General features: G+C 40.3%; 1 protein-coding gene across 8 annotated transcripts in view; it reads left to right on the plus strand.

The window, feature by feature from the left end:
* Positions 1-8,165, plus strand: part of LOC105463657 (zinc finger protein 674) — a 42,561-nt gene extending 34,396 nt beyond the window's left edge. For 6 of the 8 annotated variants that reach the window (XM_071088250.1, XM_011710864.2, XM_011710875.2 and 3 more), the window contains one exon: positions 5,442-8,165. In XM_071088250.1, coding sequence (XP_070944351.1) covers positions 5,442-6,934 — 1,493 coding nt within the window. In that variant the 3' untranslated portion in view covers positions 6,935-8,165. The remainder of the gene's footprint in view (positions 1-5,441) is intronic. The other 2 variants (XM_071088249.1, XM_071088253.1) reach the window with 1 other exon arrangement.
* The last annotated feature ends 5,989 nt before the right edge of the window (positions 8,166-14,154 follow it).

The raw sequence follows: 14,154 nt of genomic DNA on the forward strand, positions 1-14,154 counted from the left end.
TCTTGCCTCAGCCTCCCAAAGTGCTGGGATTACAGGAGTGAACCACTTCTCCTGGCTTAATTGTTTTGTTTCTTTCATTTGTTTCTCTCTCCATATACTTATCATCAGTTGTCTAGAGTGACTCTGAGCACTTCTGGAGATATCAAGGATTTCCTCAGTGTCATATCCCTGAGTTTTTCTGGAGCCTTCTGACCTGCTCTCATCTGGGCGGATTACCCTCATTCCTTCTTGTGTAGCTACCATCCTGACATTGCTCTTCAGTGTCATTCTGGGGATTCTCTTCACCTTCTGCATGGTTGGGTTCCATATTTTCTTTATGCCATGCCCTCTTCCTCATTTGGTTGGAGCACATTCTTCAAGTACTTTCCTAAGAAAGGATGTAGGTAGGCCCATGGGAGATGAAGTTTTGAGATTTTTGGATGTCTACAAATGTTTGACTCCTGACGGAGAGTTTGGCTTGGAGTAGAGTTCTAGGATGGAAATATCTTTCCCTTAGACTTTTGAAGGCATTGCTCCATTGCCATCTCATTTTCAGTGTAAAGCTATTCTGATTATTGATACTTGATATCATTTTTTTCTCTGTTTCAGCTTATAAAATTTCACCTCCTTTATCTCAAGTGCTCTGGCATATCCCCACACGGGATCACTGCCACCAGTATTTCTGGATGCCTGGTAGGAAATAAATCCCCACAGGGATAGTTCCCCCCACCCCATGCAAAGCCAAGATGCTACAGGGCCAGACAGCTGCATTGCACATCCAAGTGGCAAGCTAGGCCTTTTATGTTAAGCCCCTTTCACTTTGTCTGTGGGCAAGTCCAGTTTGACCCACTAAAAACAGGCACATCATACAAGAAAATCATCGGCCTCTCGTGTTCAGGCATCCAGACTCCCAGAAGAAAAACAGGTGTTCAGCGCCCTAGGTAGGCAAAGCCATCATATCAACATAGGGAATATTCCACAAGCCAAGTTCCCAGACTCTAGCCAGGAGCCAGCCCTGTGAGCAGGCCCTTCTAAAGATCAGTTCTGCTGTGTTAACACTTTCCTACAGGTTACCTTTACTGGTGCTCTTTATTTCTTTGTGTGGATTTGAGTTACCATAGTGTCCTTTATTTTCTTGGAGCTGAACTTTAAGTTAGATCAAATAGCAAAAGCAGTCTGGGGATAGGGCTTTTGGTAGAGCTCCAAAACAGGTCATCCCCTTGGGTAGCTGTGAGGCTAACAGTTTTCATGGAGCTGGGGAGCCAGTGGGGGAGTAGGAAGAGTAGTAGTAGTGCCAAGTGAACCATGACCTGGCTGTTCCTAGTAAGGTTTACTAGTTTTTTTTTTTTCTCTCTCTCTCTCTCTCTCTGTGTGTGTGTGTGTGTGTGTGTGTGTGTGTGTGTGTGTGACAGAGTTTTGCTCTTCTAGCCCAGGTTAGAGTGCAATGGCACAATCTCGGATCACTGCAACCTCTGCGTCCCAGGTTCAAGCGGTTTTCCTGCCTCAGCCTCCTGAGTAGCTGGGATTACAGGTACCTGCCATCATGCCTGGCTAATTTTTGTATTTTTAGTAGAGACAGGGTTTCACCATGTTGGCCAGGCTGGTCCTGAACTCCTGACCTCAGGTGATACACCCGCCTCGGCCTCCCAAAGTGCTGGGATTACAGGCATGAGCCACCGCGTCAGGCCTGTTTTTTCTCGAATAAATGATTTTTAATTGATTGCTTGCCTTTGGTTAATTTCTAAAGTCGTGAAATGATTGGTTTTTATAATTTTGATTTTGCCAGTATTATCATTACTTTTGTGGGGGAGAGGATTTACTGAGGTCCTTCCTCTCTGTCATTTCAGAAGTCTACCCTAAAAGCCTTTCTTTTAAAACTGAAAAAAAGTACAGGAAATCGTAATTATAACAGACACCCTTGTACTTCCTTCCCAGAATTAGCAAATGTTAACATTTTGTCATTTTTTTAAGAATGAAAGAAACAGGCCAGGCACGGTGGCTCACGCCTGTAATCCCTGCACGCGAGGTCAGGAGTTCGAGACAAGCCTGACCAAAACAGTGAAACCCCATCTCTACTAAAAATACAAAAATTAGCCAGGCGTGGTGGCGCGCGCCTGTAATCCCAGCTACTCAGGAGGCTGAGGTAGGAGACTTGCTTGAACTCGGGAGGCGGAGGCTGCAGTGAGCCAAGATTCCGCCACTGCACTCCAGCTTAGGCGACAGAGGGAGACTCCATCTCAAAATAAATAAATAAATAAAATTTTAAAAATGAAAAGAAAAGAAACAGAGGTTTACAAATAAAGTTGAAGTCCCATTTTTCCCCTCCTGAGGCCTATTCCTTCTATCTCTCCCCAGGTAAACAGTATCATGAATTTTGTGAGTATCCTTCTAATCTATGTTTTTATACTTTTGCTATATATATTTGTACCTGTAATCAGTATAGAATTCTTTTTGTAACATTACCAGATTGGTACACTCAAATTATAGGGATCTTGGCCAGGCGCGGTGGCTCACGCCTGTAATGCCAGCACTTTGGGATCTGCCAAGTCGGGTGGATCACCTGAGGTCAGGTGTTTGAGACCAGCCTGGCCAACATGGTGAAACCCTGTCTCTACTAAAAATACAAAAATTAGCCAGGCGTGGTAGTGGGTGCCTGTAATCCCAGATACTCAGGAGGTTGAGGCAGGAGAATTGCTTGAACCCAGAAGGCAGAGGTTGCAGTGAGCCAAGATCGCGCTACTGTACTCCAGCCTGGGCGACACAGCAAGACTCCGTTTCAAAAAAAAAAAAAAATTATAGGGATCTTTCTGCAACTTGCTTTCTGTGTTCAGTATTACCTTTTGAGCTTTATGCTGATACTTTAGATTTAGATCATTTATTTTAACTGCTCTGCTAGCATTCCAACATGAGTGTCATAGTTCATTTTCCATACCTTTATTGGTGAATGTTTGGTGGTTTCTAATATTTCGTTGTCATTCTTGTACATGTTAAAATTTGCCGTAATTTCTCTATGGTATGACTACAAGTGGAATAGGTAGTAAGGTGTATGTGTGTGTGTGTGTGTGTATGTATGTGTATGTGTGCACATGTGTGGTTTTTTTTTTTTTTTTTTGAGACAGGGTCTTACTTTGTCACCCAGGCTAGAGTGCAGTGTTGGGTACATGGCTCACTGCGACCTTGACCTCCTGGGCTCAAGCAATCCTCTTGCCTCAGTCCCCTAAGTAGCTGGGACTATAGGTGTGCGCCACCACGCCCAGCTAATTTTTTTTTTTTTTTTTTTTTTTTTTTTTTGTGGAGATGGGTTTTGCTATGTTGCCCAGGCTGTATATTTTCAATAATACTAAATGTATTACCTCTTATCCATCATAAGTAGAATCAATTTGCCATGTATATTTAAGAGTTTCACATCTATGTAAGTGAAAATTGCTTTATAATATTCTCGTATTTTATCCTTCTTTGCTTTTGGCATCAAGGTCATATAAGCATTGTCTTGCCAATTTTATTTTGGTTACTAAGTGCCAGGTGTAGCTTTTCCCATAATTGTATTTTCAACATTTCTCTCTCATTTTGCCCTAATTGTCTTTTGAAAACATGGAGCTGATTTTTTAAAAATGCAATTTGATATGACTGGCATTTAACTAATAGAGTTAATATATATTTATTGTGAAATTACTATGTTTGTATTTCTTCTTTTAGTATATTTTCTACATAGCCTGCTTTTCATTACTTCTCTTTTCTTGCCTTTGCAGGATTTTCTTTACCCCCTTTTTCCTCTTTAGTCATTATCCTTCTGAATAACTGAAGTATCAGGCATTATTCTTAGCCAGGTTTTGTGTATGGCAAATTCTTTGTCTTTTCTTGTCCAAAAATGTCCTTGTCATCTTTCTTTATGGTAATTTATCTGGGTATAGAGTTCTAAGATGAAAGTTTGTCTCAGGACAGTGAAGATATTATTCTTCAATCTTCTAGCTTCTTTTTTGAAGAAGTCTGATGCTGATATAATTATTTCTTTATAGGGGATATTTTTATTTATTCATGGTAGCTTACAATATTTTCTTTCTGACTTGAAAGCCTTGTGGCTGCACTGAACTTTGTCTAAGTGCAGACTTGTTTATTTACCACACTCAAGGACTTTGGACATTCAGTGGTAGGATACGTGCCTTTCTTCCATTTTAGAAAAGAATCAGTCATTTCTCTTCAAATACTGCCACTGCCTAGGTCAGGGGTCCCCAAGACTGCTCCCATACTCAGATATTCTCTAGAGAAACTCATGGGACTCACCATATAGTTGTAATCATGGGTAAGATTTATTACAGTGATGTGGTAATGATAAACAACTGGATTATAAAGGAAAAAGGTACAGGCAGAATCTGGAGGCATCCATGTGCAGGCTTCCTTATGCTGTCTGCCTGTCATGAATACAGAGCACACTCTAACTCCAGTATCAAAGATGAATCAACATGTGTGATGTTTATGCCAGGGGAAGCCTATTAGAGACTAAGTGATTTCCCAAGATCTGTCATCTAATTTATTAAATCTGTCTTATCTGTGGCTAGTCTACTGTTCAACCTATTTAGAGTTTTTTTTAATAATGCCTACCTTAAAAATACTCATACTCATCTGTCTTTTTTCAAAATTTCCTGCTATTTCCTTCATAGTCTGGTTCTTACCTTATCTTTGTACATTTGAAATACACTTATTTTAAAGCGCAGATTGTTCTATTATCTACAGTTCTAGGAATGGGAGTATATTTAAATATATCGGTCAATTCTTTCTAATGATGGATCAGTTCCTTCTAAGGTTTTAAATTTTCTACTGTGAACTTCTCAGTGAGAGTTGGTTTTCCCTAGAAGTTCTGTGATGTCCTCAGCTATAAAGACATGAGTGTGTGTGTATATAACTACAAGGGCTCCCATCCTTGTTAAACAGGAACTAGAAACATTCCCCACTAGCCAGAGAAATTGGCAAGAAGAATGTTATATATAAGACATCAAAAGCCTAATTCTGTAACTCAATCCAAATGATTACAAGCATAGTACAAAGCCTATAAACTGAAACATTTCAAAAGTTGGTCTTGTTATATGTAGGTTCATAGCAATGGCAACCTTTCATATATATATACACACACACACATATATACATACAATTGTATGTGTATATATATAAGCTTTAAGCCAAAATTACACTCTGACTTTCCTGAATTCCTGAACATTTGTGCCCTGTGGTCCCCTTCAAATCCTCAAGCTGCTCTGTTTACTCTCTCACTTTAAATTCCCACTTCATTTTGATACCTAATACATTTCTTTTCTTGATTTTGAGCCTGGGACATGGGGAGAGTCCTCTATCCACATCAGCTCAAGTCATGTTGATAGGAGTTCACTGCTTGGGCATTTAGGGATTAAAGTTATTTAATAAGTTATAGTGGAAAGACAAGTTTGATGATTCATTGCATTTTCTTCTAGAAGTCTGGCAAATTGACGAGCAGACAGATCACTACAAGGAAAGCCAAGACAAACTTCTGTGGCAAGCTGCATTCACAGTCAAGGAAACACTGAAGGATGAAAGTGGTCAAGAATGTAAAATATGTAGAAAAATCGTTTATCTCAACACAGACTTTGTTTCTGTGAAACAAAGACTCCCTAAGTATTACTCATGGGAAAGGTGTTCAAAACATAATTTAAACTTTCTTAGTCAAAATAGAAGCTATATAAGAAAGAAAGATGATGGATGTAAGGCATATTGGAAAGTATGCCTCCATTCTAATCTTCATAAAGCTCAACCTGCAGATAAATTTTTTGACCCTAATCAACGAGGGAAAGCCCTCCACCAAAAGCGAGCCCTTAATAAAAATCAGAGAAGTCAAACTGGGGAGAAACTCTACAAATGTACTGAATGTGGAAAAGTGTTTATCCAGAAAGCAAACTTAGTTGTACATCAAAGAACTCACACCGGAGAGAAACCTTATGAATGCTGTGAATGTGCAAAAGCCTTCAGCCAGAAGTCAACCCTCGTAGCACACCAGAGAATTCACTCAGGGGAGAAGCCCTATGAATGCAGTGAATGTGGAAAAACCTTTATCCAAAAGTCAACTCTGATTAAACATCAACGAACTCATACAGGAGAGAAACCATTTGTATGTGGCAAATGTCCAAAAGCCTTTAAGAGTTCATATCATCTTATTAGACATGAAAAAACACACATTAGACAAGCATTTTATAAAGGTATTAGATGTACTAAGTCCAACCTTATATATCAAAGGATTCATACAAGTAAGAAACCTGAGCACAGTGAACATGGGAAAGCCTCTGATAAGAAGCCCAGTCCCACTAAACATTGGAGAACTCATACAAAAGAGAACATTTATGAGTGCAGTAAATGTGGGAAAAGCTTCAGAGGAAAGTCACACCTCTCTGTTCATCAGAGAATTCATACAGGAGAGAAACCCTATGAATGTAATATATGTGGGAAGACTTTCAGTGGAAAGTCACACCTCTCTGTCCATCATAGAACTCATACAGGAGAGAAACCTTATGAATGCAGAAGATGTGGGAAAGCCTTTGGGGAGAAGTCAACCCTTATTGTACATCAGAGAATGCATACAGGAGAGAAACCCTATAAATGCAACGAATGTGGGAAAGCCTTTAGTGAGAAGTCACCACTGATTAAACATCAGAGAATTCATACAGGAGAGAGACCCTATGAATGCACTGACTGTAAAAAAGCCTTCAGTAGGAAGTCAACTCTCATTAAACATCAGAGAATTCATACAGGAGAAAAACCTTACAAATGTAGTGAATGTGGGAAGGCCTTCAGTGTGAAATCAACTCTCATCGTGCATCACAGAACTCATACGGGAGAGAAACCTTATGAATGCAGAGACTGTGGGAAAGCATTCAGTGGGAAGTCAACTCTCATTAAACATCAGAGAAGTCACACAGGAGATAAAAACCTATGATTATACTTGAAAGTGGGATAATTATACTAGTAGTTATTTGTCATTTGACTATTACTAGTCTCATTATTTGTCAAATAATTAATCATGGGGAGTAATCTTATAAATGTCTAGAATATTGGAAATTCTTCATATGTTAATGTTCATTTAACTTAATAAAAGGTACAAAAGTATAATTCCAGAGGTGTCAATAAATGTGATCAGTTTTTTCACCCAGAATTCTTCACCCAGGAGTGAAGAACTATACGTCAAATAATTCAAAAGGGGCAAAACTGAGTGTAGTTATGTGGGAAAGCCTTCAGAAAGAATTTAAATGGCACTGTTTATCAGAGTATTTATGCTGAGAAAAACTAAGAATTTAGTGAGCTTATAAAACCATGGTAGCCAGGTGTGGTAGGTAGCTCACACCTGTAATCCTAGCACTTTTGGGAGGCTGAGGTGGGCAGATCACTTGAGCTCACAAGTTTGAGACCAGCCTGGGCAAATGGCAAAACTCTGTCTCTACAAAAAACACAAAAGTTATCTGAGTGTCGTAGTGCATGCCTGTAGTCCCAGCTACTCGGGAGGTTGAAGTAGCAGGATGGCTTGAGCCCAGGAGGCAGAGGTTGCAGTGAACTGAGATTGTGCCACTACACTCCAGCCTCGGCGTTATAGCCAGACCTTGTCAAATAAATAAATACACAAATAAACTCATAGTAGAAATGAGAGGAATCATGCTCTATATTCTTTTATTAATAGAGACAGGGTCTTGCTATGCTGCCCAGGCTGGTGAACTCCTAGCCTCAACTGATCCTCCCACCTTTGCCTCCCAAAGCACTCAGATTATAGATATGAGCCACCACACTTAGCATATTCTTTACCAAACATTTTGTGGAAAAGGTATAGAGGTGGCAAACAAACAATTATAAATTAAGATATGTTCACTGTGGAGTAGAGTATGACTATTTAGGGACAGTGGCACGATCTTGGCTCACTGCAGCCTCTGCCCCCTGGGTTCAAGTGATTCTCCTGCCTCAGCCTCCCAAGTAGCTGGGATTACAGGCATCCACCAACACACCCAGCTAATTTTTTTTTTTTTTTGTATTTTTAGTAGAGACCTGGTTTTGCCATGTTGGGCAGGCTGGTCTTGAACTCCTGACTTCAGGTCATCCACCCTCCTCAGCCTTCCAAAGTGCTGTGATTACAGGTGAGAGCCACCTCGCCTGGTGAGTATGACATTTTTTAAAGAACAGTATAAAGCCCTATGTGGGGCAAACTCCCAGATTATTTTCCTAAACAAATAGAAAAAAAAAATGCTTCCTTAAATAGGGTAAGAGAGGATGAGTCATCAGGATCCCTGAAACAAAGATCTCAAACAGGAGACCTCATATATATTATTCATCAATATCTTCAGTGCGAAAATGCAAAGCCATTACAGAAAGGGCACATAAGTAAGCTTTTACATACTTTCCTTAGGAACAGTACTTAGAACTTAAAATTCTCCATGTTTTAAGAAAGAGTAATAATTTTATGGTGAAGCAATATAAGATTTAACATTTTCAGAGTATCTTCCATAACAGCAGTATTATTTACAGTAGTGAAAAAATAAGACAATTTAATATCCAATGACAGCTGATTAAAAATTGATATGTCAATTAGGTGAAATAATGGGCACCAATTGAGACTACTGGCAAATTTGGGAAAATGTGCATGGTAAATCATAAGTTAAAAAAATTATAAAACAAAGGCTGGGCGCGGTGGCTCAAGCCTGTAATCCCAGCACTTTGGGAGGCCGAGACGGGTGGATCACGAGGTCAGGAGATCGAGACCATCCTGGCTAACACGGTGAAACCCCGTCTCTACTAAGAAATACAAAAAACTAGCCGGGCGAGGTGGCGGGCGCCTGTAGTCCCAGCTACCTGGGAGGCTGAGGCCGGAGAATGGCGTGAACCCGGGAGGCGGAGCTTGCAGTGAGCTGAGATCCGGCCACTGCACTCCAGCCTGGGCTACAGAGTGAGACTCCGTCTCAAAAAACAAAAACAAAAACAAAACCGAATCAAAACAAAACAAAACAAAAAAACACTAACAAAAATATTATAAAACAATAACCATATGATTAATATTGTAAAAATAGGAAGTATATGAACCATTATATCAGCCATTTTGGGTGGTTGACATAAAAATTTTGTGATGAGTAAAGTCATATGCACATATGAGTATAAATTCATATTTCATCTATATAAGTATAAATTTGTATTCACCTATTTCATAGGTGAGTATATGTGTGTGTATAGATAAACACATGGAACAAAAAGCTAGTACATCTGTGTAGTGTGGAGGGAAAAAGCTAGGAAAGAAATATACCAAATTATTAAGTAGATTGGCATTTGAGTGTGGGGATTATTGATGTGTAAAAATTTTTTTGGATGTAGTCTCCAGAAATCACCAATAAAGTATATAGTTTGAAGTGTATCTTATGCATGCTTATTTTCTTTTCCCATCCATTTTGCCACTCAGCTTTGTCTTTAATATGTAACATCATTCTCTTCTTAAAATGACCCCATTTTCACATATATATACATATTGCCTATTTATTTTCCATATGATTGAGTTTACAGTTTTGAGTGTGTACATAGTTGACCCTTGAACAACATGGGTTTGAACTGTGTATGTCCACTTCTATGTGGATTTTCTTCCACATGTGCCACCACTGAGACAGCAAGATAAACCCTTCTTTCTCCTCCTCATCCTATTCGACATGAAGATGATGAGGATGAAAACTTATGATCCACTTCACTGAATGAATAGTAAATAGAATACATATATAATACACAAAATGTGTTAATGGACTATATACATAATCAGGCTTCTGGTCAACAGTAAGCTATTAGTAGTCAAATTTGGGGGGAGTAATAAACTATATGCAGATATTTTACTGCTGGAGGGTCAGTGCCCATAATCCCATGTTCCAGGGTCAACAATACTTTGCATCTTGAGACTGGGAGTCCTGTGATATTTGGAGGCAGGGGCTCTCAGTATGTTGTTCAGGCTGGTCTCGAATGCCTGGGCCCAAGCAGTCCTGCTCAGCCTCCCAAGTAGCTGGAAATACAGTATCCTATGATTTTAATAATACCTGTATGTGATTTTCTGATAAAAGCATCTCAATCGCTTCTTATTCTATAACCACCAAATCCTGTGACATAAGTTACTAGTTAACAAATTTTACAAGTGAGAGATGTAAGGAATGCTTAAGTGTTCAAGTAATGAGACAAAATCAACTTCTGAAGAAAGCTCTTTTCACTGTGATATTTGTGAGTGCTCCTGAATGCCTGTACTCCCTCTTGTCCCTGTCCTTTTGTTAGCAGTTAAGGCAGAAACCCTAGATGACCCCCAATGATTAATGCCCTATATAATCCCTCCCCTGAAGGTGGGCAGAACTGAGACTGCTGCTAGCCAATAGAATATGGGCAAAGGTGATGGGATGTCACTCCCATGACTACATTATGTTATATAAGACTGTCTTAGCAGACTGGAGAGATTTTCCTTGCTGCTTTGATGAAGTAAGCAGCCATATTGAAGAAACCCATGTAGCAAGAGACTGCAGCTGGCTGATAATACCTGAGGGAGCCCTGAGCTAAGACAATGAGACTTGAATGGAAAGATCCTGGTGACAAGAGGAGTGAAGAGAAACACGTCCAATAGACCAAGCTACTTTTCCCCACAAGGAATATACTAACTGGTAAATGGCTTGGGATAGATTTGGAAATTCACAGCAGCCAGGTGCAGAGCTTTTAGTAGAAAATTATGTGCCAAGGAAATCAAACTTGAAGTTCAGATTCCACCGGTGATGATGGGCCTTGTTAAGTACCACAGGCTTTCAGCTGGAACCTCTGAAGGACTTTACCTAGGAATTAGGAAGGAGTAAACATAGACCAGATCTTAGGATTGATACCCCACCTTGAATGAGCTCACTAACTGAATTCAAGTAATTTGCTCCTACTATAATTACCTTCAGAAACTAAAGCTTGGCTGTGTGTGATGGCTCATGCCTGTAATCCCAGCACTTTGGGAGGCCAAGGTGGGAGAATTACTTGAGGCGAGGAGTTTGAAACCAGCCTCACAACATAGTGAGACCTTGTCTCTACAATAAATAAAAAACTAGCCAGGTGTGGTGGCTCACACCTGTACTCCCAGCTACTCGCGAGGCTGAGGTGGGAGGATTGTTTGAGCCCAGGAGTTCAAGACTGCAGTGAACCATGATTGTGCCACTGCACTCCAGCCTGGCTAACAGAGCAAGACACTGTCACTAAACAAACAAGAAACTAAAGCTCATCTAGAGCTTCTACAATTTCTTATGCACAATGGCATTCAATCAAAAATTGCCAGGTATACCCAGAGTCAGAAGAAAAAAGTGGACAATAGAAGCAGGCCCACAGGCCTTTCAGATATAAAAGTTTTGAATCATGGATTCTAAAATAACTGAATAATATGGTCAAGGAAATATATAACATGATTATTGAAAAAGTGAATTATTTTCAATAATCATTTATGCTTATTTTAAAATTTTCCTGGAGTTTATTTTCTTGCTTGTCTGGGGTCTTAAATATACCATCTAATTTATGGAACTTCCCTTTTCTTTGGCGTTACAATTCTGGATAGTTACTACCTTTGAGGGGCAGGACTGGATTAGAGAAAAGGTACTGGCTCCATAGCAAGCTAGAAATTTCTTCTCTAAAGAAAATTTATCTGCAGAGGATGATACTGCTTTGCTTCTGATATGCTTTGGCTGTGTCCCCACCCAAATCTCATCTTGAATTGTATCTTCCACAATTCCCACGTGTTTTGGGAGGGACCCAGTGGGAGGTAATTGAATCATGGGGCCGGTCTTTCTTGTGCTACTCATGATAGTGAATACGTCTCACAAGATCCGATGGTTTTAAAAATGGGAGTTGCCCTGCACAAGCTCTATTTGCCTGCTGCCATCCATGTAAGACGTGACTTGGTCCTTCTTGCCTTCCACTATGATTGTGAGGCCTCCCCAGCCACATGGAACTGTAAGTCCATTAAACCTCTTGATTTTGTAAATTGCTCAGTCTCTGGTATATATTTATCAGCAGCATGAAAACAGACTAATAAAGCTTCCAAATCCTAATGGATTGTACTGTGACTCACACAGGGACTTTCCAAGGGTGTCATACAACATTTCTATCTGGCACAGACACGTCAGCTCCATATGATATGCTAGGTCATATGGCCCAAGAGACAGTGTGCATGACAGATCAGGTCTGTTTAAAAGTTATTCTTGCTCTGGGCCACAGCAAAAATTGGTAATTTTGTGGGTTAGTCAGTAAATGGACTGGAGCAGAATGACAAAATGAGGTTTATGGTGCCTAACACAAGGAGTGGTTTCTCAAAGGTAGTATAATTCTCTGTTGCAGATTTAATGGCCTTGCTCCAAAATCCCAGGGATGCTCTCACACTTCATTTTTTCCACCCCTGACACCTCCACCCCAAAGTCAGCCAGATCATATGATCTAAGCAACAAGGCTGTGTGTACCAAGACTGTGTGCTGTAGAGCCTTTCCTGCTCTAGGCCCCACTCAAAGCTGGCAGCCTTCTGTGTCACTTGCTATATGGGCCAGAGAAGCACTTCTAGATGTGTAATACATTACCTTTAGATCCCAAAGAGGCTTAACATGTGCTGTACTTCTCTTTTGCAAAATTAAACTTGGTGTCTTTGAGCTTGTGGTAGTTTACAGTCATTCTGTAGGATCCATCTGGTTTTTGAAAGGCTGGAATGATTAATTAAACAGAAATATAATAGTAACCACCACTCCTTCATCATTTAGGTCTTTAATGGTGACACTGTCATCTCCCAGAGTGCAATGTTGTTTTAAATTTACCATCTTGGCCAGGATGCCATTATTGCCTGGACCCATTAAGTCCCCACACTGATAGGAGGGCCATGATAATGCTTTCAGTGTCTGTGTATTGATGTCAACTTTGAAAGCTGTTCCTGATAGTCCTAAAAATTTCTTGGTATTTCCTTTCCCAAGTGTATAGTCACCCAAATAAATGGCCATAGGTTACTTTGGGGAGAGACCAGGGTAAGCATTATAATATATGCCTGCCATAAAACTGTAGGGTTCTTCCTCTGAGGCACATGGGTGACTCTGAAGACAAATGGTTCTAGATCTGAAGATTGGCTCAGGTCTGGGAACTGAGCAAGGAACACTCATTTTAATGAGGTAGTTGTCCTCAGACACCTGCTCTTTGAATCTTTCTTTTTTCTGATTGTAATATTAAATAGCTGCCCTATTGGGTACCCATCAATTTAAGTCTTAGGAATGCCAGGCTTATCAGAATTGATACAATTGAGAAAAAAATTAATGAGCTTGAGGCTGGGCATGGTAGCTCATGCCTGTAAACCCAGCACTTTGGGAGGCCAAGGCAAGAGGATCACTTGAGGCAAGGAGTTTGAGACTCAGCCTGGGCAACAAAGTGAGAACCCGTCTCTACACACAGATACATACACACACACACACACACACACACACACACACACACACACACACAGTCCCAGCTCAGCCTGGGCAACAAAGTGAGAACCCGTCTCTACACACAGATACATACACACACACACACACACACACACACACACACACACACACACACAGTCCCAGCTACTTTGGAGGCTGAGGTGGGAGGATCGCTTGGGCCCAGGAGTTGGAGGCTACAGTGATCATGCCACTACACCCCAGCCTGGTCAACAAAGCAGGACCCTGTCTCTAAAAAAAAAAAATTTTGTTTAAATAATAGAATTAATGAGCTTGAGAGCAAGCATTTAGGCTTTCACTATTTAATATGATGTTGGCTGTGGCTTTTTATAGATGCTGTTTAACAGACTGAGGAATTTCCCTTTGATTCTTAGTTTACTGAGAAGTGTTTATTTTCTTTCATGAATATATATTAATTTTCCAAGGGATTTTCCTGCAACCATTGAGATGATCATGGTTTATTTCTTTTTCTTAAGACAGCATCTCACTTTGTTGCCCAGGCTGGAGTGCAGTGGTGCAACCATGGCTCACTGCAGCCTTGACCTCCTGGGCTCAAACAATCCTCCCAGATCAGCCTCCCAAGTAGCTGGGACTACAAGCGTGCACCACCACGCCTGGCTAATATTTTAAATTTTTGTAGAAACAGAGTCTCCCTATGTTGCCCAAGCTGGTTTTGAACTCCTGGGCT

The sequence above is a fragment of the Macaca nemestrina genome, chromosome X (assembly GCF_043159975.1).
Source record: "Macaca nemestrina isolate mMacNem1 chromosome X, mMacNem.hap1, whole genome shotgun sequence".
Classification (NCBI taxonomy): Eukaryota; Metazoa; Chordata; class Mammalia; order Primates; family Cercopithecidae; genus Macaca; species Macaca nemestrina.